Source organism: Anoplopoma fimbria, chromosome 3 (assembly GCF_027596085.1).
Source record: "Anoplopoma fimbria isolate UVic2021 breed Golden Eagle Sablefish chromosome 3, Afim_UVic_2022, whole genome shotgun sequence".
Classification (NCBI taxonomy): Eukaryota; Metazoa; Chordata; class Actinopteri; order Perciformes; family Anoplopomatidae; genus Anoplopoma; species Anoplopoma fimbria.
Genome location: NC_072451.1, coordinates 26,970,137 through 26,997,193, shown reverse-complemented (window position 1 = coordinate 26,997,193; position 27,057 = coordinate 26,970,137). Strand labels below are relative to the sequence as shown.

At 38.3% G+C, this 27,057-nt stretch overlaps 1 protein-coding gene across 1 annotated transcript; it reads right to left on the bottom strand.

Annotated features, from left to right (window-relative positions):
• Positions 1-992: 992 nt before the first annotated feature.
• Positions 993-23,864, bottom strand: LOC129112178 (pituitary adenylate cyclase-activating polypeptide type I receptor-like). Its single transcript, XM_054624207.1, has 14 exons — positions 23,784-23,864; positions 20,488-20,687; positions 15,604-15,700; positions 10,549-10,659; positions 10,360-10,460; positions 10,181-10,278; positions 9,709-9,841; positions 7,849-8,002; positions 7,179-7,239; positions 6,487-6,556; positions 6,265-6,356; positions 3,275-3,404; positions 2,547-2,588; positions 993-1,247 (listed from the first exon to the last, which is right to left on the bottom strand). The coding sequence occupies exons 2-14, from the start codon at positions 20,527-20,529 to the stop codon at positions 1,044-1,046; spliced, it is 1,335 nt and encodes a 444-aa protein (XP_054480182.1). The 5' UTR covers positions 20,530-20,687; positions 23,784-23,864; the 3' UTR covers positions 993-1,043.
• Positions 23,865-27,057: the final 3,193 nt, after the last annotated feature.

Below are 27,057 nucleotides of genomic sequence, written 5' to 3'. Positions count from 1 at the left end.
GCAAAAATAAACATAGTTGAAAGGAGCAGAAAAAAATGCTCTCTAACATTGTTGTATCTGACATTTCAAAACCCCTCAGATTCACCTTCAGGTTGGGAACCCCAGCTCTACAGTGCTCATTCAGTTTAGCGCTTTGTTCTTCTGTATATACTGTGTGTTTTTATTAAATATAAACAAATAGCTCAGAATATAGTGGGCAGGATCTTCTGGGTCATCAGGACATGTGATGAAATCTACAGACTTGGGCTCCAGTTCCTTTTGGTTGAAAAGGTCATTACAATACTGCGTTATGCTAAAGAAAAAATTCTGATCTCGACACCAAAAGTAACTATTTACAAAGTCCATGAGGTTTTTTTTCCTTCTAAATATATCTTTTGACATACTCTGTACTTACGGCTGATTGTAGAAAAATGTAAATTTAGGATGAAACATTTAAACAATGAGCATTTGTACAAGCAAGGCGCATGTTTGGTTGTTACTTCACTTTGGACTGTTATATCAGATCCAGTCAGGCAACCTGTATGGCACTTTGAAGCACATTTACTTTACACACCAACAGCCACATATGACCCCTACATTTGATGTTTAACTACTGTTTTCTTTTTTACAACAAGTACTGTTTTTTGGCACCAACTCTACATTTATATTAATTATACATTAATCATTAATAGGGGCTAAATTTAAGATAAAAACATTGGTAGGAAGGACATTTCTAATATCTCTCTGTTTTAATCTATGGAATGGAATTTGTCTGTAAAAAAATCTGTCAAAATCAGTCATTAATCAGAAAAGTTTACAATCTACAGAGTCAAAATACTCAAATAAATCAAATTGTATCGTATCGTCAAATAAAATGACACATATTAAAGTCAGCTATGGACCTCTAATGAATCTCCAGTAAATGCTTTCAGCAATACCTCATTTTTGAAAGGCCAAAATACAAAATGCAATGAGGTATGAGGGGCCACTTTGGTCTGCTCTGGTTGGTCTGGATTTACACAAGTGAAACGGCACCTTGAAGTTGACTCCTACCAATCAGACGCTCAGGTCGGGAGGCTGATGTTGGCGTTCTCCGCCAGCGGGCTGGACATTCGTATCTGGGAGCTGCTCTTGCTGAGGATCGACAGCTGAGTCCCGCCGTTCACACCGCTGCTCGCCAACGAAGGGTGCCTTTGCTGCTTCAGGTCCACAGCAAAGTACCGGTTCACGGTCCAGCTGCGCCATTTCCTCTTGATCTCCGACTGCACCTTCAGGGAGAAACTTCACAAGGTCATTTTTTAATGTACTTTAAGCTGTACCAGCTCCACGACAAGGTACTCTACACTAATGTTGTGTAGGTGACACTTAAATGTATAATTAATGTATTCATCAACAGGTACAATTCCCATGAAGGATTTGTAAATGGTGTGTAAACAATTAGGGAATGACTAAGAATATAAAAAAGCAAACCTTTAATCACAGAAAATAAGTCTTCATCTATTACATCAGAGGTCAGTTGACACATTTTTTCAGTACTGTGGAAACCCAGTCCTGTAGTGTATGTTTCAATATGTTTTTCTTTATTAATTTGCGAGGCCTTAAAGAATTACAGTAATTTTTTTATTAATACTCATTTGGCAAAAATGAATGATTGTTGTTATTCTCTGTCATCAGCACACTTTTTCTGGTGTTTTTGATACTCAAAATGTTAAGGTCAAAGAGGCTTAAGTCATGGAATTTAAACTTTGTCTGAAATCTTGAGTCATTTAAATGAAGTGGATATTTCAAGGTCATATATGAGGATTTACATTTACATTATATTTTATAATCTACAGTAGATTTGTAAAACTCTAGGGGTAGCATGTTGTGCTTGGGGGGCGGATGTGGTACCTACCACAGATTTACATGCAACAAGTTATATTTATTATAAATATTATATTAATATAATGAATTGTTGTTTACTTTTTTAACGGAGTACTTAATATATTTAGATTTAATAATTAACAATAGATACATCACAACTTCATTTGATGTGATAATGAAAACACTTACCCATGTTAAATACTTTATAAATGAGTCTAAATAAATGCATTTAATGCATTTAGTGAACAGGCTCTTGTTTTTCAGTTGATCAGTTGAACAAATAGAATGTACGCTAGTATTTAATATAAGACAGGATGTTATAAGTAGGATACAATTTTCAAAACAAAATGATCAATCAGGATCCCTTTTGTGGCTCAAAGTTGTACTGCAGATATAAATGTTAATTAAAAGTAATTCATTTTCTGGCAACCCTAATGAAATCTCCTACAACCCACCTGTCTTTGGGTATGAATGTTATATGTAATTTTGTGTTTTAATATATTATACATGTTAAATAGAAAGCTTAAAGTAAAGTGTTGCTGTTTGCAGTATTAAGAGACATTTATCCTAAAATATTTTCAGTTGCTATGTTCATCAAAAATAGCATTAAGAGCATTTCTGGTATAATAAGAATCAGAAAAAAAACAGATGCAGATGCAAATAACACAAAAGAAAACTGTTCATGAATAGGGACAAAAGCTTACCTCTCCATTTAGGAAACAGTAAAGCACAGCTACAACAAAGCCCTGACGAGGAGAAAGGAGAACACAAATAAGAGAAAATACAGCTTGAGATTGAAGAATTAACTGCATCTTTATCAGCAAAAGCTAAAGACATATCAAAAAGAGTGACTGTGGGGATGGATGAACTTTAAAAATGTTAAGCCATCTCTATTAAAAGCTAAAGTCCAAACTACTGTGTGCTGACAGCTCTCAAGGACAGAAGGAAGTGTTTGAAAAATTCAACTTCAGTATCCAGGAATTGTTATGTGCCTTCAATAAACACCACAACATTTGGTATGACAGACTATGGAGCTGCTGGTTAGGCAAATGTAAATATTCCCGTTAGGATTTGTTTGGTAGTTTTATTGTTGCAGAGGTGTCGATACCAAATATTTAATTTATACAAATTGGAAAAAAATACAAGGTCTTGATTGAAGAATTCCATGGCTAATGGTGCATGTGTGTTCTCTGCTTACACTATAAAAGTGAAAATAATTTGAAATTCCTATGAACATTTCTCAAAAGTGATTCAACCTTTATTGGGAGTGTGTAAAGCTCACTGCATAGCTGTGGAAATCAAGGCAAGAAGAGGTTTGAATATTGATATCACTCTCCTTATTTTGTTTACGCTGATGATTAACTGTCCCATTATGTTCTCTCATTCATCATATTATATTTCTCTTAAATTGAAACCAGACGTTCGAGCGTACCTGGAAGGATCCCAGTCCCAGTTCAAAGACCAGTCTCTCCCTCTTGCTGACATCTTCAGGTGAGAAGGCGAACACAGTGTAGTGAATACCAAACAGAGGAATGAGCAGGAGGGTGGAGCGCGCCAGCCGCCTACACACACACACACAGACACACACAGTTTAATAAGTCATGTATTAATTATGCTGGTCAGCTGGACGTGATGCAAGAACAGAGCTACTGATGCAATGTTATGACACAAGTGTTAATATTCAGATTTAGTCAAGGTAAATGCTGGATGAAATGCAGCTCAGTCACAATTTTATGATTATTTTAATGTTTACTTTTAAGGATAAGGCGAAGATATTTTTTATATTTCTTATTGTCAACAAATCCCATAAAAAACAAAATCAACAATTAATTCGTCCCACTATCAGGTATTGTTTGTCTAGCCGAAGTTGTATTTTGCTATAAAGCTCTATTATTGTCTGAAAACTATGAAAAACATATTAATGAGCTGGGTCACTTGTTTCTTAAACACCATAAACCTGGAGCCTGTAGTTTATTATTAGTCGATTCCATTTACATTGTCTTGCTGACATAAATACACACTAGAGTACTAAAAATGTACTTATGTTTGTAAACAGTGCCAAGCTTTTTCAGGAAATATTTAGAAAAAAACTACATCTACAGTAAGATAAATTGATATGGGGTTGTGGAAAGGAAATCTGAAATAGAAAGTAAATAGTGATTATTGAACATTGATGGTTCTGGTCTTCCATGGAATTTCTTGACAGAAAAAGAATAAATAGTAACACAAGTCTTGTGTTATCTTTAAATCTGTGGTTGGATTTAGTGTGCTAATCTGTTTTTATGTAAAAAAGATCACAAGATTGCGACTGACATAACTGTTGACATGTACAATCTATCCCTGAGGTCATATAGAGTATTATTTGTGTCCTCATCGAATCTGTTTCCGTATCATGCAGTTAAACATAGTGTTGGACAAACACATACCAAATGGAAATACACAGAAACAAACAACAAATGACGTGATGTTAGGCACACATGTGCATCACAGTGGTTTTTACAGTGCAGTCCAGTGACCCCCAGGGGTCCTTGATGAGCAGAAAAAAGCCACTGAACACTTTCATCGGAGATGCCAGAAAATGCACTCTTATCACCAAAAAGTGTAACATTTGTTTTGCAGTCAATCGATGAGCACTACAGAAACAACTAAACCTCGTTTTTCAAGCAGATGAACTAACTGCTGTGTGCATGTACATGTGTGTCTATCATTGTGAGGACCGGTTAATTTTAGGTGAGGACAATTCACTTTGGGTGGAATCTTCAAAGGCCATTTTGTGGGTTAAGACTTGGTTTAAAGGTTCACATTAGCATTATGTTTAGGTTCAGTTAGAGCTGTGGTCAGGCATGTAACTGTGATGGTTATGGTTAAGGGCTAGAGATTGTAGTGTGTCAATGAGGGTCCCCACAAGTACAGAAGTACAAACATACGTGTGTGTGAGAGAGTGCATTTCAGAGTCCAGACCACCAAAGAAAAAGAACCCCTGGTGTAAAACACACATATATACACACATGCAGTTGACAAAAGACAAACTCACACAAACGTGTGTCGGCGGACAAACACACACACACACACACACACACACACACACACACACACACACACACACACACACACACACACACACACACACACACACACACACACACACACACACACACACACACACACTTACAGTGTGATGGTGGATAACTCTGACATCCTGCACGAATGCTGAACAGCCTGTGTGGGCTCACTGAAGCATTTCTGAGCACAGCTGCTACACGGCACAAAGACAACACAACAATACAACAAAGACAGTGTCTTTAGGGACACATACACACACGTCTAACACAACACACACACACACACACACACACACACACACACACACACACACACACACACACACACACACACACACACACACACACACACACACACGTCTTCACACTTGGTCACGCACGCACAGGTCTAAGCAACAGATGAGAATGACATTATCTGCAGAGCCTCAAAAGACGCTGTCCATTGGGAGCGGAAAGGGAGTGATTTCTGGCTACAGTACAACTCCATAATGAGGTTCACGCTTCCTGCCAACAGGTACTACAAATTAATATATTCTGAAAAGTGTCTAAAATGACACATCAGGGGTTTAATTATAAGAATGTGAAAATAAAACTGTTATGGATAAAACAACCCATTAATAAACACATGGTTCCTGTTTAAAAAATGTTCAGTTAGTAAGATAGTTTATTTAAAGGGGAAATACCGATCCAAACAACAATCTATACTTTTCTTATCATCAACAAATCCCATGAAAATACCAAAATCAACAATGTTTTAGTCCGTCTCTCAATGCTTCTAACTTCTCCACCCTGCCATTGGCGCTCAGCCCCAAGCCCATTTCTTCCTACTGCAAATCTGTATATGTAGTAGAATGTATTTAAAGGCTCAGTAATTTCCTGAAAGAGCTGATAAAAGTAGTGTTTTAGCTCAAATAGGAGGAAATAGTTCATTCTTTTGGGACTATTTTTAGATGCGGATTAATAAACATTATTTACAGAAGGACGGTGTGTGTACGTTTGACCCAAAATAAACTACAGGGCCCATTTCTACGCTAAAAAAGGTCATCTGTTGCATTAATGTGTTTTTGATTGTTTTTCAATGGAGCTCTACTGCACAGAAAAAAGTAAGACATATCAGACTGTAGATACATGGGCAATACGTTTTAGTGGGATTAGTTCATTTTTGGTTTCAATATTCTCATGGGATATACTGACAATAAAAAAAGATATTGAACATTGACAGCCTTATCCTTTAAGCAAAGGTGATACACATTTATTTAAGCTGCAGGGTTGTGTATGTGTTCACTAGAGTTCTTAAAAATCACTTTATTTTTCATGTGCCTTATTTTTCTGAAGAGTGAATTTGCTGATCCTAACTTACAGGTAAATGCTTGATTCATTCCCTCCGATGTCAGGGGACTGCAGCTTCTGCACCAGGATGATGATTATTCCAACGAAGAGGACAAAGTTGATCTAAGAAAACATATAAGATACATTTTGTTGTCATAAATTACATTACACTCAGTTAAGCAATAGCAGCGCATGTGTACAAATGTATACACAAGAATTTTTTAAAAAATGAACACATTAGCATCCGTCTCACCATAATGGAAGCCACGACTGGTCCTTTGATCACCCACCAGAGGGCGGTGTTCTCATTTGTATCCCAGCATCTGGAGGAGGAGGAGAACAGTGCTTTACAATTATCATTCAACACTCTCTATCAGCACTTGGAAAAAAATAGCATCATACAATACGTCAAGCAAGTGGCCATTTGCAGAATAAGGACGGTGGAGGAAAGAGTTGGAAAGGAGAGGAGGATTTAAAATGGAAGCTGGGCTAAAATCATGATTTAACCTTTTTAGAAAAAATCTGTCAAATAATTCTAGATGATGTTTGCTTACAGTCACTTAGTTTATCATGTATTATTCACAAAGTATTATAAAAGATAAATACAAGCTGACACTTATGTACTTAATCCAATGCAACACGTGGTCAGTTTGTAAGGAATTTGATCTGTGGTGTATTAATGAAGGATGTCTATTCCCTCTAACTATTCCCCTACATTCCTGAAATTGACAATCCCCTCTCCATCTGTAATGTATAGTTGCCAGGATCAAGAGGAGATACATTTAATTTATCTTATTACAATAATTGGACATGAAGGTCTCTGCCTCTTCGCTCTGAAACAGAGTGTTCTCAAGTGCTCTATATGCTATTAACAACATGGCCAACAACCAACATGCATTTCTTCCTTTTATGACAGAGAGGCTTAAGTTGGAAGAGGAGTTATACCCAGTATCATGAAAGTGGAGCCTCAGAACTGCCCAGACAGTGACGCAGATGGTGGGAGTACCTGTAATAACAGTAATCATTAAAACAATGGTGAAAAATGCAGTACAATTGTCATAATGTTACTCCATCATACATTTGTATAATAACGGTACTTTTCATTTGTCCAAACATACTTCAGTGAAAATCCAACTGATCAGTAACAACAGTATGAATAGATTTTGTGGTTGTGACCCGGTTTATAGTGTATTTATTAGTGTATTTATAGAATGCTGAAATGTTTATCTCAAGGATGTATTGCTACTTTTGTTATTATTATTATTATTATTATTATTATTATTATGATTATTAATTTTATACATTATATGTAACGGCAAGTTTGGCTGTATTCTCAAAGGTCTTGGCTAGTAAATTAATAAATAGAAAGCTGTTTTAATGAGACCTTTAGGATGAAGATCAAAATACAAATATGCATATACATATATCTCATTGTGCCATCTCTTTTCCTTTAAGCATTACAATTTTTTTTTTTCAATTTTCTCCAAAAAAGGTTTAAGTAAATTACTTTTGGAAGTTGAAATTGTGGCATAAATGGCTGAATTTACAGTATGATCAGAAAGAGAAGTTACAACTTTTGTGAAGTAATGACTACTACTCAGGAGAGGTTACTCACCCCATCCTACAATGGTGTACCAGTAGAAGTAACGTCTCTCAGGAAAGAAAGTCTCCACCAGCAGAGTGAAGAGATACAGACCTTCAATGAACAGCCAGAAATAGTTGGACATGACACAGTAATGGAAGAAAATCATCACTGCTTTACATGCCACCTGCACGGGGGGAAACAAAGAGAAGGGACATTTATTTCATATCATTCATGATTTTACATCTGAATTCTCACTTAGAATCAATTACCTTCTTAGTTGTTTTTTAATGATTTATTTTCACATCTTAATTAATGGTAAATACATTTAGATATATTGTGTACCATTCCTTCAGTAAGCTAGGGATTGACAAACATGGTGCAGTTTACCGGTAATTTTAGTAATGATTAAGGTTGGCATAGTGATATGATGATGAGGTGATATTTCATGATGCTGTCAGTGTTCAGTCAGTGTTCACTAGTGTGACTGTGGAGATGAACATTATAGTGGACCTAAAGTTATCCTGACAACACTGTCCCTGTTTACCCACATCCTGGAAGTAGTTTTAATTAAGTAACTACAAGTTTATCATTAATGCTAAGAGTAACCAGCGTTACACTGGTGGAAGGGTGACCACAAACAAGTACCTGCAAATATCAAAGGTACCGTCAGCCATTTGCTAGACCCTCATTATTATGGGTATAATATGCTCTTGATAAAGGAGAGAAATTATCTTTATTGGTGGCATTATCCTCAGTAAAAGTATTTTGCTGCAGCCTCAAAATGTAGAATCCATGTTTAATGATCAACCTTTCTTTTAAAAGCTCAAGACAATAAATGTCCTTATTCCTATAAAACACAGTGTAAACATAGATTGCTGTCCCTGAGGATGGCTGCAACAAACTGCACAATGCTGCATTTACCCTTGAAAATGCAGCATTGAGCAACTATGTGTGGATAACAAAATGTTATCACAGCCAACAGTAGGGACCCACCTACAATAGGCTACATGACAGCTGGGTCACTGTAATCTAATGACATCATGTTAATGAAAGAGTCCATATTCTGGGTGTGAGGTCAACCAATTAACGAATGGTATAACAGCGTCCCAATAGTGACCTGTGATCGCCATAGCGACAAAGGTAGAGCAGCAGGATTAAAAAAAAAAAAAAAAAAAGGGCAGAGTAACCATTGATATGTTAATAAGCCTCTGGTAGAAGATTTCCACTGGCCTTGCTGAAGCCATTAGCGTACCTAATTAGTTTATTTATCAAGCCTGCTTAACAACACTCAGCAGTGTGTCGTTCCCAGACAAAGGCTAAGAGCTTGTTCTGCATTTGTAATCAGGGAATATTAATCATCTAATGGTGTGTTTGCTTTTTGTAAAAAATTAGCATGTGAGTGAAGTTCCTTCAAAGGTGCGCATCAAACAGCAAAGACTTGAGGAGAAGTGTTTCAACCCCTCTGTCTGTGAACCTCTCCTTGTATATCTCAAACAGACCACGTTTGATCACAGTTTACACACATGCTTTCCTTTAAAAATTGAGTGTTTGCACTTTGATGAAATCCTTTAATTATGTTCTCTGGAACCAATTTACAATAATCTTGAAAACGTTTTGCCACAGCCAACACTCTTATACCGAATCCAAACCTGCCAGCAATCAGAGTAGCAATCATTAAGAACAATAACGGCCTCATTTTGCAATTATCTGCCTTGATTTCACATTATTGAAACATTTGTCATTGTGCACTAAAAACATATTTATATTATGGCAGGTCATGGTTGATTTTTTTTATAAGCAATTTATCAGCAAGACATGTATGTATGTGATGTGTGTATTAGGGCCTCTGAGTGACCACACAGTATAAATTAAGAAGATGTCTTTACTGACTGTGTGTACGAAGCAGTGGTCGCTGTCTTCCTGAGCGTACAGCACACCGTCCTTGATGAAGACTGAGATGGCTCTCAAGATGAAGGACACAAACAGGTTCATGTGGATGAAGTTCCTGGTGCAGTGGAGCTTCCTGCAGAGAAGAGAGAGAGAGAGAGAGAGAGAGAGAGAGAGAGAGAGCATGAGTATACACAACGTGGCAGTAAAGGTGGACCAGTCGGTGTGATGACTTTTGTAGTTTCATTGAGCCACATTTTAGCACCCCGCCTTTTTTCAAACACGTGAAAGCTTCAAAGATCACGAAAACATTTTCTCACTCCTACTGGTTTTCTTTCGTATTCCCATTCGGGCCACATATATTTTGAGATTTTTCGGATTCAAATGGTCAAAGCAAACTCAAAGAACAAGCATGAATAAAACCTATTTTCATATCATGTACCAACTTTGAGAAACCTGACTTTGTGACGCTCACCTGAATCTGCAGAGGATGACCATGGCCGTAGTCAGAGACACCAGTGATGTGCTGTAGCCAACTGTGTACAGGGCCTTGACTGAGGCGTAGTACGTGTCCTAATGTGGGGACAGAGGGTTAGTCATGTGTGTCAACGACAAATTTTATATTAATTTCAGATGAGGTTAAAGAGGTTGTACAGGTTGAGTGGCGTTGTCATAGAATAAGCAGACATCCACGTAGTGAGGGAAAGGTTCGGACCAGCCTTCCTCGGTGCAGTTACGACTGACCCTCCCCATCTCTGAAAATAAAAAAAGGCCTCGGGCTGAACTGTACTGAATGAAATACATTTTTGAAATACAAATGAGAGACACAGCTGATCTCCTTACCATCCTCAGGGTCCATGAAGGCATGAAAGAGCTCTGGACAGTTGACCACCACAACCTCACCAATATTGGCCGCCTGCCAGCAGGTCAGGTTGTCCCACATCCACGGACACACTGAGGAGACAAGAGAAACACAAACACAATGAGGTCAGTGTAAAGCTCCTGTAATCATTTCTGTTGTAATGAAAGTGATGAAATGATACTGAAACTAATTGAACTGCAGTGAATTAATTTGAATTTAATGTGATATGGTATTTGAGTTTAATTTCCCAAGATATTGAGCATTTTCCTGACACCCAAATGGACTAAACTATTGCTACAACACATAGTAATAAACAATGCATGAATTTAACTTTTCATTATTACTGCCGACATCTCAATTCATCTGTGGTCACATACTAGTTGTCACTATCACTGATTAAGCAGCAGTTACAACCAACTTTAATGAACTGAAAACCCACTCGGAAAGGGTTAAAGTTGTAATACAGAAACATGGACATGAACTCCTGACCCGACAACGCCTTGGTAGCCAGCAGAATATACAAAATTACCATCATGCAGTATTGAAAAAGATTCATTGAAGAAAAACAATTCTCGCCTGATCAAATGTTAAATAGATCATGCTTGTAAGGGATTTTGTGTTATTAATGGAACCTGATTGACAGACTAACACATTAACTGAAACATAAGACTGAAATTCATGTTATCACACGCACACAGAATCAAAACTCTTTTATTGTTGTTTTCATGTAAGGAAGAATGGACGAGTTCAAGGAAAATGTCCTTTCTATATTAAGCCGCTAACAATGATAATTTCCGTGTCTCCATATTACTGAGCATGCTGTTGTTGTTGCTAATTAAATTTCACCACTAACACGGCCTCCACCAGAATATCACCTCCAGCACTCGAAAGGCGGCACAACATTTAGTACATGATGTTGATAATCAGGGTGAAGTTTGATGGCAGAGCAATGTAAGAGATGTAATACAGAGGGGTGAGTGTTTGTGCAAGCGTTGGAGCGAGAAGTCATCATGCATTAGCTGTGAATGGTTAAGCATTTGTGTATTTGCAGATACAGATTTTGGGTTACTTTAGCTCAAACTAAATTTTAGAGAACTTATAAGTTACACTTATAGCTAAAGATAGTTTAGTCTAATTCAATAGTCCTGCAATCAATTCTACCTCCATGTGGTCTAGAATGTTAAAGTGTTTAGAGATGTGTCGTTTCAACTTTATGATCATTTTGGAAGCTAAAGTTTGTACTTCTGTTAAAATTGTATGTAACAATGAGTCAAAGAGTTTCAACAAAATCACAACAACCTTCATGGAGGTAGGATTGGTTGCAGGGCTGTTGTGTTGGACTGCATTAGGTTTAGCTTTAGTTGTACCTAAACAACTGGCCAACATGGTTACTAAAGGTATAAGATTGAAAAAACTTGAATGCACATATGTAGATGTTTTCTTTTTATTGACAATTTCATCTGACATCATCCAAATTGAACGTTTTATCCCAAATAAGCTTAAACTAAATCTTACTCAAATCATCCTCACTCATTTCCATCTATTGTTTTTGTTCCGTTTGGATCTCCCTCTGTTCATCTTCCTCAGTCATTACCTGACTCAGTTCTTCCATTCAGAACTACCTCTCACAGCTATTATTTCTCCGTCTCTCTTTCTTTCTTTTCATTCTTCCATGATGACCTTTATCTGCAGCTACTCCCCATCCCCTCCACTCTGTCTTCCTCCATCTCTCCAGGTTTACCACATTGTTTATGCTCGGGTGGCTTTATGGTGATGCAGAGGCTGGTACAAGTCCAACTGTATGTGTGTTCACCCGCATGCATTTTGAGGGTGTTTTTGTGTATGGCTGCATCTGTGTGTTTGTGTTCCTAGACATGCGTGTGTGTGTGTGTGTGTGTGTGTGTGTGTGTGTGTGTGTGTGTGTGTGTGTGTGTGTGTGTGTGTGTGTGTGTGTGTGTGTGTGTGTGTGTGTGTGTGTGTGTGTGTTTGCAGACCTTTCTCTACATTCTGCTTGGCTCTCTAATCTGTTTTGGTTCTGTCTGGTGAGCCGGACACGAAGCCAATTACCTTTTAAAGGGCAAATCTGAGCCAAATGAGCCGCACTGAGCTACAGAGGTAACCGGCTTAATAAAGCACTCTGTCTGCATCACCGGCTCTCTCACACAAGATCCTACCCTAAATGGTCACTGGGCTGCAAAGATGCAGCATTTCATCCACACTGCACATGCATAGTGCAGAGTACGTGTACACAAACACATAAGAGACATTCATTTTTTTCTCATTAAAGTTGATCTAATCGGAAGACTGAATGAGATTTGTTTCTGTATTCATGAGTCATGAGGTGCAACGTTGGCAGAATACAAATCAGAGCTAATTTCTCCTCATTCATTCATACTTTAAACACTGGTCTGAAAGGAAAGACATGGCATGAAGATCCTGGAAATATATGGATATTCATGTGAATCCATTTGCTTTTGTGAGAATCCTACAAATGCTAAAAAAAAGAAGAAAAGAGCTGCCAAATTTAAATAGAGCTATTTATGTCAAAAAACATTAAAAAGACATAAAATAGTGAAAAACACCAATCACAACTTCCTGAAGGCCAAGGTGATATCATCAAATGCCTTGTTTTGTCTGACCAACAGTCCAACACATAGTTATTTTACAAATTCTATGTAGTGGCAAAACCTAGGAATTACAACTTGCAGGTCCGTAACATGATGCAATAGGGCCCAGAAGGACTATTTTTCCCCCATAAACTTACATTGGGAAAGAAACATCTGTAATCCACTGATTCATTTTTTATTTCAAGTAAATAAACTTCCCAGCAGAAATCACTTAAATAGCTTTTATTTAAATAATTTTGTCATTATTCAATCATTATTTAAAAAAATCACTTATAGCTGATTCCAGAGTTATTTTCCTTCCCCTATTTACAGGAATAGGACTGACCAACCCTGGTTGCTCTATATTTTAGTTCTATGCGCTATTTCATAACCGGCAGTCGACCCATTTGGCTACCCAGCAACTTTCATAAGAATGAACAGGCCCCCGTCTCCAACCAGTTCTCTTTATTCATCCACGATATGTGCATGTGAAGCAGAAATGCTCTTACGCAAGGGTTGCTTTGTTCTCACGGATACTGTTCTGCATTCTCCCATCACATGTGTATCAGACTAATTAAATACCGTATAAAAAGTAACTGTAATAAATAGAATAAGTATTTCACATGCTATACATCCCCCACTATTTTAATTTCAGCATCATCTCCCTAAAGGTTCCTTTTTGTCATTTGATATCTTGTAGTCCTGAATTTTGTCACACCTTCAAGAGGCTTCATCAGTTTGGAACTGATTGATGAAAATGTTCTCTAGACCAAACAGACAAAGTCCAGTAGATTTAAATTAAGGACTACACTTGTGTCATGTAAAACTAGAATGGTTACTGTGAAGGGTTATGTGATCTATAATATGAGCTTTTATGACATATACATTTTTGGTTTTGTGCAGTGGTTACATTGTTAGTTGCTACAGACAGTCATTCATTCATTCTCATTTAGCATTTAGAGATACTGTTGACTGAAGATCATTTAGTTCTGAAATGATAAACACTGTTCAGAGGCCATTTTATATCAACTGTTCATTTACCAGTGTGCTAAATTCAGCTGGACAGTGATTACAGCACCAGACAGCAAATCATTATGTAGCAATTTTACACGGCCTGCAGACTAATCTGAGGCCAGAGCACCTCAATTAAAAATATAATAACAAATAAATCATGAAATATGCTTTTAAGAGAGGGTCTTGATAAATCATATGGCCAGGCTAAAAGCAGACCATCACCTACCTATCTCTTTTTCTTTTTCTCTTATTTATTGTTTCCCTGTTCTCCTTTTTCTCTCTCCCCACCCCTCTTCTTGTTTTTTTTTACTGTCTCAACCCCCAAGATTTCTGCAAACCAGGCTTTTTTTATTTCCTCACCAACGATTTGCTGTCAGCAGAAACACAGAATGGTTCCTTTCAAAGGGACAGGGGGAAACAGGGATTGGTGAAAGGTGGGCCAACATGTGGTTTAATACCGTCTGAAAACGGCACAATAACAGTCAATAAAATAGCAACAGTGTGTCTGATTTTAACCATGAATACAAGAGTGAACTGACTTAGGCACATGAGTTATTTATAAAGAAAACCTCTGCTCTAACCTTCCAAAGGGCATGAAACAACGTAAAAATGATTTAAAAACAAAAAATAAAACTTAGATAAAACACTGAAAAGAGCATATGCAGTTTGCTGTGTAGCAAACAGGAAGACTGAATACCAGACCTTTAAGATCTACAGATGAAAAACGAGTTGAACTTAAAGCTCCTCTCCTCTTCTAACTTGTTATCTTACATCTCTAAATCTTTAATGCTTCATGTTTTTTTCAAAGAGCTCTGTGGCTGTCAGCGAAGCCATGAGTCACAGTGAACTCTGGGAGATGCAGTCTGTTGGGCTACTTTGGAGCAGCGGGAGGCCTGCAGTAGTTGGTAATGAAAACCGCAATCCATAGCCAAGAAAATAATTGCTTCCAGGAATCTCACACCAAGTTTCCTGTGTTTTTGGGAAAAGTACGTGAGAAATGTGACAGCAGCTCAGCGTGACATTACAGGCAGACATTTGGTTTGTGAACTGTATATCGCCAGATGGGCTGTCCTGTATAGCACTCCGTCAAGGTGATGTATTGTCATATGAACATGATGATATGAAAAACTGCACTCTTTCATCCTTACATGTCCCTCTATGACCTTTTCAAAAACTGAAAAAATACTGCTTATTGAGTATAAGAACAAATGCTTTCGTCATTTGTTCCCGGAGAATACGATTTTTTTCGGAGATGCACGACTTTCATCCGCAGCTATGTGTTTTCTGAGCGGCCCAAGATGTACACAATTAAATCACTGCAGCAGAAAAAAAAACGGTGGCTTCATGCCAAATTATGCACAAAGCAGGATTCGAGGAGTCACACACATGCATACTCGCACACACATCCTCACTTACCTAATTCAAGGTCGTCACTGGGGTCGTGCAGCATGATCCTCTCCATGCATTTCTCATGTTCACGCTTGATCAAACAGTGCTCAGACTCTGATGCCACCTGGAGAGTAGAAACAAAAACACACACACAGTGTCACAATAAATATCCTATATACTAACACACTGCACCATCGAGAATAGTGTTCTGAAAACCAGCTTGGCACGACATGAACACAGTAATATCTGTCGAAGCTAAAACGATCATTTTTATGTGATATTAAAAGTTTCTGTATTTGTGTTTTTGTTTGTGCTCCTCTTATTTACCTAAAGAGAGCAGAGCTTCGTTAGAAAAGAAGGTGATGGCAAGTTTATTCAAGGACTAATTCGAATTTAGCAAATCAAGAATTAGAATGCTTTGGTTGCCAAGGAGACATTACTGTCAATCAAACACACAAACTTTTGAGTTGTGTACTTACATTATCCCAAAAATATTCCAAGACTTCTAAATAATTCGTTATTTTGGTCAAGGTAAAGGTCCATTAATATTCGGATACCTATCAATGGTATCATTTTGCCTTTGCAAGGGCGTCAGCGTTGTGGTTGATTTAATAATAATAGTTAACGATATTTAGTAACACTTAAGATTTAAGAGGGGCTTTAAAGCGGCAAATTGGAGCAACAGGCAGCTATTCTTTTTGAAAAAGCTCTGATAAACCCACTCAGCACCAAACCGCACATAGTTAGCGAATTAGCTGGTGAACATAGTGGAGCGCTGAGCTTCTAGAAAGCCAGATAAGTCCTCATGAGTTGGTGGAGACCAAAACAGAGTTAGAAGGAGAGGGAATACATTTATTAAAGTGGTCGGAAATAGGACTTAAAATAAATACTAATGTTGCTCTGTATCTGCTGTTTGCTAACATGTTCAATGTAACAACTAAGGCCACAATATGTGAATGCTGTGGCCTTAGGTGCTTAGTAATAATTATTACAGAGAGAAAGAGCCCAATGTATACTGTGTGCCTGCATTCATTGTATCCCTATCTGTGGGTTTATGTTAAATATTTGAAAAAGCACTTATGAGTAGCCTGTTCAACACCAACATCACTCTCTTCCTGTACATTTTTAAAATATGTTTTATGACTCATCCAGCTCTCTAGTAGCTACACAGTGATATCATGGGTCTGTGGTCTTAAAAAAACATGTTTCTTCCTGAGTTTATAAGCTGATGGTGGACCAGGGATTTTGTGGAGGCTCCAAATTGTAGTTCTCCAGAGATTCGCTAATTTAAATCCACTTTAGAGCGATCAAATCAAATCCCTCATAAACTTTAATACCACCCCCATATCCTACCTCTCTTTGAAATACAGTGGAGTAACTAAAGGTGTAATGAGGGAAACCATCTACCCAGAGGTAGTAGAATTACTGCATGCCTATCAACTTTTCCATAACTCTTCCTCTCGCTCTCTTAAAGCCAATCTCTGCTTTGCATAACACACATGAAAAAAAAAAAAATCTCTAAACAATATATCATGGCTCTTATAGGTGCAATATGTCCCAGCCCTCTGAGCCATGGCTGACTCATCACTCTATCTCTTGGCCCTCCAATATGAATTCACTCCAGGCCTCGCTGCCTAGATAAGATAGAGCATCAACCGACAGAGAAGATGTCCTAGGACTTATTTCCTTTCTTTATCGCACTGCATGTGGGCAGAATTTTAAATCACTGCATGAATGATTCCATTTCCAGACAACACTGAATACTGGAAGCTATTCAAAAACCATGCTGGCTAAACACACAAAAAAACACAAAAAAAGGATATTAAAGAAGTCACTTTTTCATGTCATGTCAGAAGGGTTTGATATATTATTTAATGAAACCCACACTGGCATTGCTTAAAAGAAAAAAACTCTTTCTGCCCGTAGCAAGCTTTCATGTTGCTAAGCCGCAGGTAACCAGCTTAAAGCCAATTCATATTGAAGGCAAGGCTTTCCAGAAACAAGAAATAGTTGGATGCAGATGACTACGTCTGTTTGGCATGAGTGCAGACAGGCCAGTAAAGTGACAGTATTAATTGTGTTCAACATTAATTTAATTATGTAGACTCCTATTTTAGTTATACTATACTACTATACTATAATAACAATTGATATTTACTGCTGTTTTTATTGGCTAATCCACACACACACACACGCACGCACGCACGCACGCACGCACGCACGCACGCACGCACGCACGCACATTCCTGAAGAGTGAGCAGACTGCTGTGCTGCTGTGCTGCTGACGTTTGCTGTTTTATGAAAGGGTTATTTGCTGTGACCATTTCTAAGACTGCAGGAAGTTATTGCTCCTAACCAAGAAACAATCCTGCACACAACCCCTCATAAAACAGCCCATCGTTATTGTTACACTTTTTGTACAGAGGCATAACGTTTTAATTAGTGAGCCTTACAGGTGCTAGTAGGCAGATTTTGTTTTCTTTGGTCTCAGCTAGACAATTTGTTCTCATTCCAGTATTCATGCAAAGGTAGTTAAAGCGTCTCCTGGCTGTAGCTTGATATTTAACGAACAGATATGAGATTGGTATCAATCTTCTTATCGAACTCTCAGACAGAAAGCAAATAAGCACATTTCTCAAAATGTCAAACTATTCCTTTAAGGGGAGAAAGGGGTGTCTAGAATACTCTGCTAAAACTGCTGAACCTGAGACCAGGCCCTGAATAATTCCAAAAAGATCATGGAAAATGTATATTCCTCTAAGTTGTGTTGGTGCTACCTTTAGTAACCTTTAGCTGGTGCTATCTAATGCAGGTTAACTGAGGACTGCTAAATCAGGACAATGACTACATTGCAATTTGTTTTATTTTTAAGTGTGCTTCTCATTTTGCTTTTCCAGTCACTCGCCTCTCCATTGAACAGATGTCTGTCCAGATAAAACGTCCATTTGGACAATGCAGAGCTTCCAAATGGACAATCCCCAAGGCTATTTTCGAGGGGCCAGATAACTCAGTAGCTCCCACAGCACCGCAGCAGCACAGACAATAAAACTCCAATTTGACGTTGCAGACCACTGGTTCAGCGTACAGACCCCTTTGACACACAATAAGTACATCAGAACAGACGTGTCTGCCACATCAGCCGCGTAAGGTCAGCTCGAGACTGCACTGTGTGAAGATGTCAACTGGAGAAACCCGTCACACATGTTTGGGAGCAGTGTTAACTTAAAGGTTAGAGAGATGTTTGTGACTACAAGGTCACATTGTGAATTAATTTGAGTCTCCCTAGCAACCATCATTAGGTTGGTACCACTGCAATTACAAAAGAATAAGACATTATCATCAAATTCATTGATACAGGATGATACATAGGTAGTCGTAGTCAAATAATGTTACTTTTTTTTTTTTTTTCTTCAAATAAACCAAAAACATTCTGTGTATCTGTGTAGCTTCACAAGGGGAACTGCTGCTGTGTTGCATCAGTGTGCTGGATAAAAATCCTCCCACGCATCTTGCACAGCTCTTCCATTTTGCTTTTTATTTCAATGAGCTGGCTAATGAAAGTGAGTCACAGCAGATGGATAGGCAGCTCTCAGGTCAGCGGGGCCATCTGTTATTGTTCCAACAGGCGGCCAGTCGTCTAAGCGCAGAGCTGATCCAGGACATGTAACTAATGCTGATGTGCTGATGCAGCATATGGTGATTTCTACGCTTCCAGCACCTATCAAAAGCACTCTGCTGTGAGAGTGTATGTATGACTGGGCTGATGATGGATACATGTGAACACTCCCTTGTACATGGAAATGATTACACACTCTTGTATGCTCCTAAACACCCACACACACACACACACACACACTGTATGTGAAGAGTAAAGAAATTGGGGGCAACTGTAACATTTCTTTACATTTTCCTTTATAACTCAAAACTTTTTGAATTAGACAAGTCATCTTTTGATATAAGAAACATATATATGTGCATTAATCAATAGTATCATTTAATTGATTTATTATCACTAATGAGAACAAGCCTATAATATCAAATTCAATGTAAAAAGTTTAAGAATTGCCACTTGTTAAACAGTTTCACATCTGCTCCCAACAGATGTAGATTATCTTGAGTAACCAGGTCATGATTTCTGGTAAAAGTGTTTTTTTTAGTTTTTGGTGCTTTGAGCACAACAAGCTGAGTGTCATATTGTTCCATTATAATGGAGAGAAGGCAGATATCTCTACGGTCGATATCTCCAAAAACTAGGCAACTCGCGCCAAAACAATCTAGACTGATAAATAGCAGGTAAGCAGAAAATATTTATTTTTCTCTCTCAAAATTTTGGGATGAACTGTTTCTGAGTGAATCTGTCCTTTAACTCACTGTATTGCAAAAAAACCCACCTCATATGTATAATATATATAATATATGATATTCACACTTTACTGTAAATATGTTTGATACATATAAAACACATTATTTTGTTGTGTTTAACTGCTATACTAGGTTAATTTTAAAATACCCTTCTTAAATGTAATTTAACATTTAAATATAGCGGAATATGTTGAACTCCAGGTGCTTGCATTGAGGCATGTTGCTCAGATCTTGCAGCCATGTTCAAATCTTGTATGCTAGCAACACACATATTACCAGAGGTTGTTAATGGTTCATTTGTAACCAATAACTCAGACATAATATTGATGTTAGTTTATATTCACAGTTATCTAAACTTTAAGAAGCAGATGAAAATATAGTAAATACCAAAAAGTAATCTTTATACCTCAAAATAAGTTTTTAGTTGAAAACTTATACGGGGATGAAATGATCCTTCTCAGAGAATCCTACTGAGCATGTGCAGAGTAAGTGTCATCACTTGCCCCCGATCTCCCCCCTACTGTAGACACATGCTCACAAACTACTCACCAAGGGCAGCAGAAAGATTGCAGTCAGCAGGTAGCCTCTCATTGTCTCCTTTGAAGGGCTTGTATCCAAAAGACTCCACAATATGTGTGTGCATGCGATGTGTGTGTGTCTGGATATTTGTGTGTGTGTGTGTGTGTGTGTTCACTGGGATGCACTGAATTTGCTCCCGTCAGCGTCACCACACCTCAGCATGAGGGGCTCTGAAATACAACACACAGATGATAACGGTTAGGACCATGTCAGGAAACTGCATCAGTATTATTGTGTTCTATTAGTAAGAGCCTTAATAAGAATAGTAATATGCAGATATATGTTGTGATAGTATGATATTATGGTATATAACATTTTTAGAGTCTTTACTATTCATTTGTTTGTGCTTACTATAGCAGTGAAAATCTTTGTTTTTAAAAATAGTTAAAACGATACTCTCCCAGATAGCTGTCATCACTGCATTTTAAGTTGTGATTGGCTCTTTCTTACCGAAATGCACCTCAGGAATTGTAGCTAACTGCTAGCTAGAAGTTTGTACACAGGCTATAACTATTTCTCAAAGAAACAGATCTGATAGAGATATCTATCTTTTTACTGTTTAGTTTTATGTCTCCAAGAAAAATGCACAAGATGTTTATTTCTTGCAACCACAGACGCCCAAAACCATCTAGTTTATTGAACAAGACAATTTGTTGATTTGTTACTTTATATTTCATCATAGGGAACCTTTGAAATTTCCAAAATATTCAACTGATAAAACTGGAAAAAAGTTCAATTGAAAACGCATTGCTAAAATGAGAATGTTGTCGATGGATTAGTCGACTGACAGATTAACTATTGGATGTTTGAGTTGTAATGATTTGCTGCTTTTCATTGGCTTATCTGATAGTAAAATTAGCATCTTGAGGTTTTGGGATGTAAGTTGGACAAAATAAGCTATTTAATAATTAACTTGAGATGTTGGAGATTGTGATGAGCATATTTCACTATTTTCTGATGTCTTATAGACACACAATCAATCGAGAAGATAAGATTAAAAGATAACATAAATAATTGTTTGTTGTAGCCTTGCAAAAAATGCTTTTATTTTATTGTCCTCAACTCACACACAAAAAAAACACATCTTCAGCATCACTTCATATCCCAAAAGTATCCTGCAATCATATAAACCCCTTCGATCAAATCACAGAGGGAGCGTTTGATGTTCTTTCACTGAGGGTTATATACAACCACAAAAGATGTGTCATCACCTGCACTCTGAATTAGAGCAGAATCCCGAAACAAAAGCATGGATTTATGAAGGACTAGTTGATTACCAAAGCCAAGACATTTGGAAGGGTCGAATAAATTTCCTTTAAGACAATCAAATTTATAAGCATCTGACTTTTAAAACACTCCCACCTCCCAACCCCCCCCACACACACACACTCCTTGCATGTCTTACTCACTCACACAGCTTCCTGAAAACACAATGATTCACTGCAAACACAAAGCACACTGGCCAGCACCAGCAGAGACACGGCTCTCACACACACATACACACAATCAGTGAAACAGCAGAGCGCGCGCACACGCACACGCACACACACACACACACACACACACACACACAGCTAATTCATGCACACACGGACACATTCCTCTCTGTGTCTCTTCCCTCTAGTACCAAATCCAATTACGTCTAAAGCATCTCTCGGATGCTTTATCAAGTAAGAGGACAGACCGTGCCCAGAGGAAAGACCCTGAGATTTAGAGGAGGGATGACTGGAATCAAACTGTCGGGATGCATGTTCAAACAGAAAAACACACACATTCAGACAGACAGACAGAAGGACAGAGAGAGGAACTTGTCAGACATGGTGTCATTTAGCTCCATTTCTTTCCATCTAACCCAAACTGTCACAGCCGCCATGTGTCTAGTGGCTCTAAATGAAGTAAGAAGACTTTGGTATTGAGGAAGCATTGGTGCAGGAGACAACAGAAGGGGCCCACAATCAAAACCATCCTCAAAAGAAGAAAGAAAGAGAGTCCTTGATTTGCTCAGCACAGGATTGAAGTCTGTGAAGCTTTAAAATGATGGGAATTTAAGGAAAGATATCAAATGATGTCCAGTACCAGCAGTACCTATGAAAATGGAGGGAGTGGAGATGTGTGGGTTTACAGAAAGCACGGTGTTGTTTATTTAACCCAGTAGTACTTAATACAAGACACAGACACATAAGGATTTCCAATGATAAATAATGGCTGAACCAACTGCGAGGCGCTGAACGTGACCAAAACCTATACAAGGAACATCCCAAAATAGACTCCAACCCTTAATGGGAAGATTGGGAACCACATCCATTAAAACTGGCAAAGGAATCACTAGGTTGTGTAAGTGTGTGTGTGTGTGTGTGTGTGTGTGTGTGTGTGTGTGTGTGTGTGTGTGTGTGTGTGTGTGTGTGTGTCTACAGATGCAGATACACGGGAAAAAAACAGGAGAGGAAAAAGCTCTATTTATTTATTCATCTCAATTGTAGAGGGATTTTTTTTTAAAATATGTCTCCACACATCAGCCTCCTCTTCCTCTTGTGAGCTGCATTCCTTTGAACGTCGTGGTGCATTAATAATTCATTTTCACTTTAAAACGATCCCTGTTAGACATGAGGAAGCTTGAAATTAACCCAGATGCAAGTGTGTTAATGCCTGTAAAGAAGGGGATTGCATGTCTGTCAGTGTGCAATCGCAAAGCCAATCAAAAAGAATCACTGTGGTCATTGGCAGCTTTGTTAATATGTTCTAATGAATGCCCCTGTGCTGAAATCACAGTCCACAAAGGCTGCATTACAAGAACCGTTTATATCTAGAGTTAGAGCTATTTTCTTATTATTTTACAGCTTGCAAAATGTCAGTTAGTGGGTGTCCAGTCTTGCTGACAATCAATCAGTGACAAATGTTTTACCCCTTGGTGGTGCAGAATCAATATGCTTATTTGTGCCCTGCCCCCCCCCCCCCCTTCATCCCCGCATTCGTAAAGGTTTAATTCATGTGGATGACCTTCGCTTTGCACATGGAACAACATCAGCAAGAGAAGCGTCTGGCTACTGACAACCTCTCACGAGAAATCCATCTCCAGCTTGCTTACTTTTGCATTTAAGAAGAAATATATGTTTTAGTTTAACATATAGCATTGGGCTGGGTAAAAAACACCCCCAAAAAACACAACCCTCTTAATTGATCAGCCGCAGCGAAATGTAACGATGTGAAGGATGTGAAGGAAAGCAGCAGCAGCAGCAGGCGTGCAAAAACAAGTCAGAGGAACTTACCGATGCGTGAATATCTACACATGAAGCCATCGGTATTTACGGTTCCCTCACGAATACCTTGATTTACTCCTCAAATGGTTGTCAGCTCATGCAGGAAAAAAAACCCCGACAGGTGCCGTTACTGCTGCTGCTGCTGCTGCAGGACTCACCGCGTTGGCTGCTGCGGCACCACGATGAGGAGGAGGAGGAGGAGGAGGAGGAGGAGGAGGATGGGGGATGAGGAGGTTCCTTTGGGATTCGCACCTCGTCAGACAGAGAGACAACAAAGTGAGACAACAGTTTAGTCGAAAAATGCAGCTGGAGGAGGATGTTTTTTTAAAAACAAGTCTCAACACTGGGATGTTGAGCTGAAAGGGTAAAGCATCGTCTGCATATCGTCGCATCGCACGCGTGGGACTTTGTTCTAGAAAACGAACTATTCATAAAAACTCTGACATTTGCGCCTGAGACTCTCTGACGCTCCAGAAGGCACAATCTCCGGTTCCCTGCTGGGTGCAATTTGTGAGGCACAGAGGCAGCTCCATGATGTGTGTGACTCACATCTCCACTAAAGTTTAACACGTGAATGATCGCATGTGTTCCACAGTTATCCCAAAATGCTGGTTAGTTAAGCTGTAGTGTGGCATTTTAGACCAAAATGCAGATTTGTGGCCATGGAAGGGATTCATTTGGGGCATCCGTGGCCGCTGGCAATCCTGTTTACTTTCAGCACCATGGGCAGAGACCAAAGATTCACCTCAGGGCATCTATGGGCTCAAAGCAAGAGTCCATTACATCATTTTATCTGCAAATAAACAACAGTCTGAATACTACAAGCTGATTTAATTAAATCTCAATAGGATTGATCCATGGCAGGGACCCTGGACCAGAGCCTCTCTATGAAGACACTTTTATTGTTCTTATTTGAAAGTCAATCAAACGACTAAAAAGAGACGCAAATCGACAATGAGAGAGACACAAAATAAGCAAAAATTGATGCAAAACAACCACAAAGAGATGCAAAACATCCCAACAACAATAGGCATGATGACCACAATGAGACATTAAAGTACCACAAAGATGCAAAACACCCACACAGAGATACAGAAAAACGACCACAAAGAGAAGCAAAACGACAACAAACGGATGCAAAGCAACCTCAAAGAGATACAAAATAAACCACAGAGAGAAGCAAAGTAACCACAAAGAGACGCAAGATGACCGCAAACAGACAACAGAAAACCTCAAACAGATGGAAAACAACCACAAAGAGACTGAAAACGAGGTGAGGGGCCTTGATCATGTGTACAGGGGCCCTTTGTTTCATTATTTGCCCATGACTTTAGGCTATTTGGAGTTACAAAGAGCAGGTATTTATTCATATTAAATTAAAAATTATATTATAAAAGTATTGAACAATCAGTGGAACAATTGATATTGTACATCTTATTATTATCAAAACAGGGCTTTAAATGTGAGTGTAGTTTGTTTTTTTCATCTTCCAAACATACCCTTTAAATGCCCCCTTCTTATCCGTTTCTTAAACTGTCCCTGGATCCATCCTAGGCAATTTCTATTGGCAGCTATATGCAGGATAGTGTTTTTAGTGCAGGGGTGATTGATCACCAAGCTAGGCCCTTTGATGGGTTGGCCATAAATCAATGAGGCATAAAAAAATACTTAACCCTGCCACGATGTGGATATTCTCAGAGAACAAAACAGAAAATAGAAAGCACCACAATAACTGACTAGAAGACATTCGCTCCCTACCAAAATGTATTTTTAAAAACAATCCATGAAAACTCCTGATTGGATGAAGGGTAGTGACGCATGTCTTCTGCTGTTCCTGGAACATTTTGACACAGTTTCTGGCCATAGGGACATCAATGGAAATACTCACATTGAGAGAAATTGAAATATTCTAAGCTATTGCAGCAATCTGTGGGCTATTTCTGCAGCATAATAACAAGTAAGACATGATGTGAGCCTTGTTTCCATGGGAAACACTCTGCATCTTTCAGTGGCTCTTGAGTGTTTTGGCTTTAAAATTCTGTATGAACTTTAGACAAGGCAGCGAGACAAATGCAGTCTAACACAGCGGTGATAAATACAACTGTGTGAGAGCAGAATAAAAACAGTGAAAAACTAACTTTTTTTTTTTTAATAAATAAATATCTCCACAGACGTTGTCTCCATTGTGGTCACAGCATAAAATAATCAATGTTGGCTTTCAAGGACACAGTGACATTGATGTCGAGTACCATAATTTTAATTTATATCAGTGTCAAGGGCCAGGCCAGCAACCTTCTGGCTATTAAATGGCCTCTTGATCCAGAGAACAGAATATGATAGATGGTTATTTCACATATTCACATGACAACTAGCTAGGTATAGTGGACTGGGGTTGGGTAAAGGAATGGGTTTTTTGGATAATATATTGTATTTTATATGGACTAATTAAATGGATAATTAATTTTTTTTCTGGTTTACCCTGTAACCATGTTAGTACAAGCCAGTTTACCTTTGTGGACTATTTCACTTTCACCAAGATGAGCCTTTAGTTCAGGTTCTGCTATAATTGGTGTTATCAAAGAGTCTGAAGCTCGATACAAGAAAGCTTGAAAACTTCACGATAAAAGGATTCAAGGATAACATGGTTTTGTCTGAGATTTCAATCTGTCTTGGTCTTAAGAAATCATTTGGTGATCATGTTTTCCTTGCTGAGATAATATGGAAGCCCTTTGGATTTAAAACTAAAGAGCAAATTATTACTAAAAAGAATCTTCTGAATTTATGTGGCCAGGATTCATGTCTTTGAAGTTTGCAGGAGGTCATTTCAAGATGTGCAAGTGCTCACTAATTCAGATGATTAATTCAATTGTCAAAAACTAAATTGCTTTGTAGAATTTCAGCTGTTCATTTGTTTTCGTGTTCATTCTCCAGCTGTTTTCTTTTATTTGGCGCTAGTCATGGTCAAACTTTGTATAAATAGTGATACTCGTTACCTTGAGAGGTTGTAAGAAAATATACGTTTCTAAAACGTTATGTTTCTACGTAACAACCTTCAGAGATAACATTAGCAGAGAACGCTAGCACATCATTAACTAGCGTTAACGCTTCTATGCTACACAAGATACTGAAGGTATTGTGGTAACCCAGAGAACATAGAGGCAAGATTCACTATAAAACAGGGGACTCAGAGGCAGTTGGAGTGAAACAAAAAGTGTCCTTTAATAAGAGGTTATAGGGTTAAGGGACTGAGGGTTCCTCCCGTTTGGGGTCTTGGTTCTTCAGC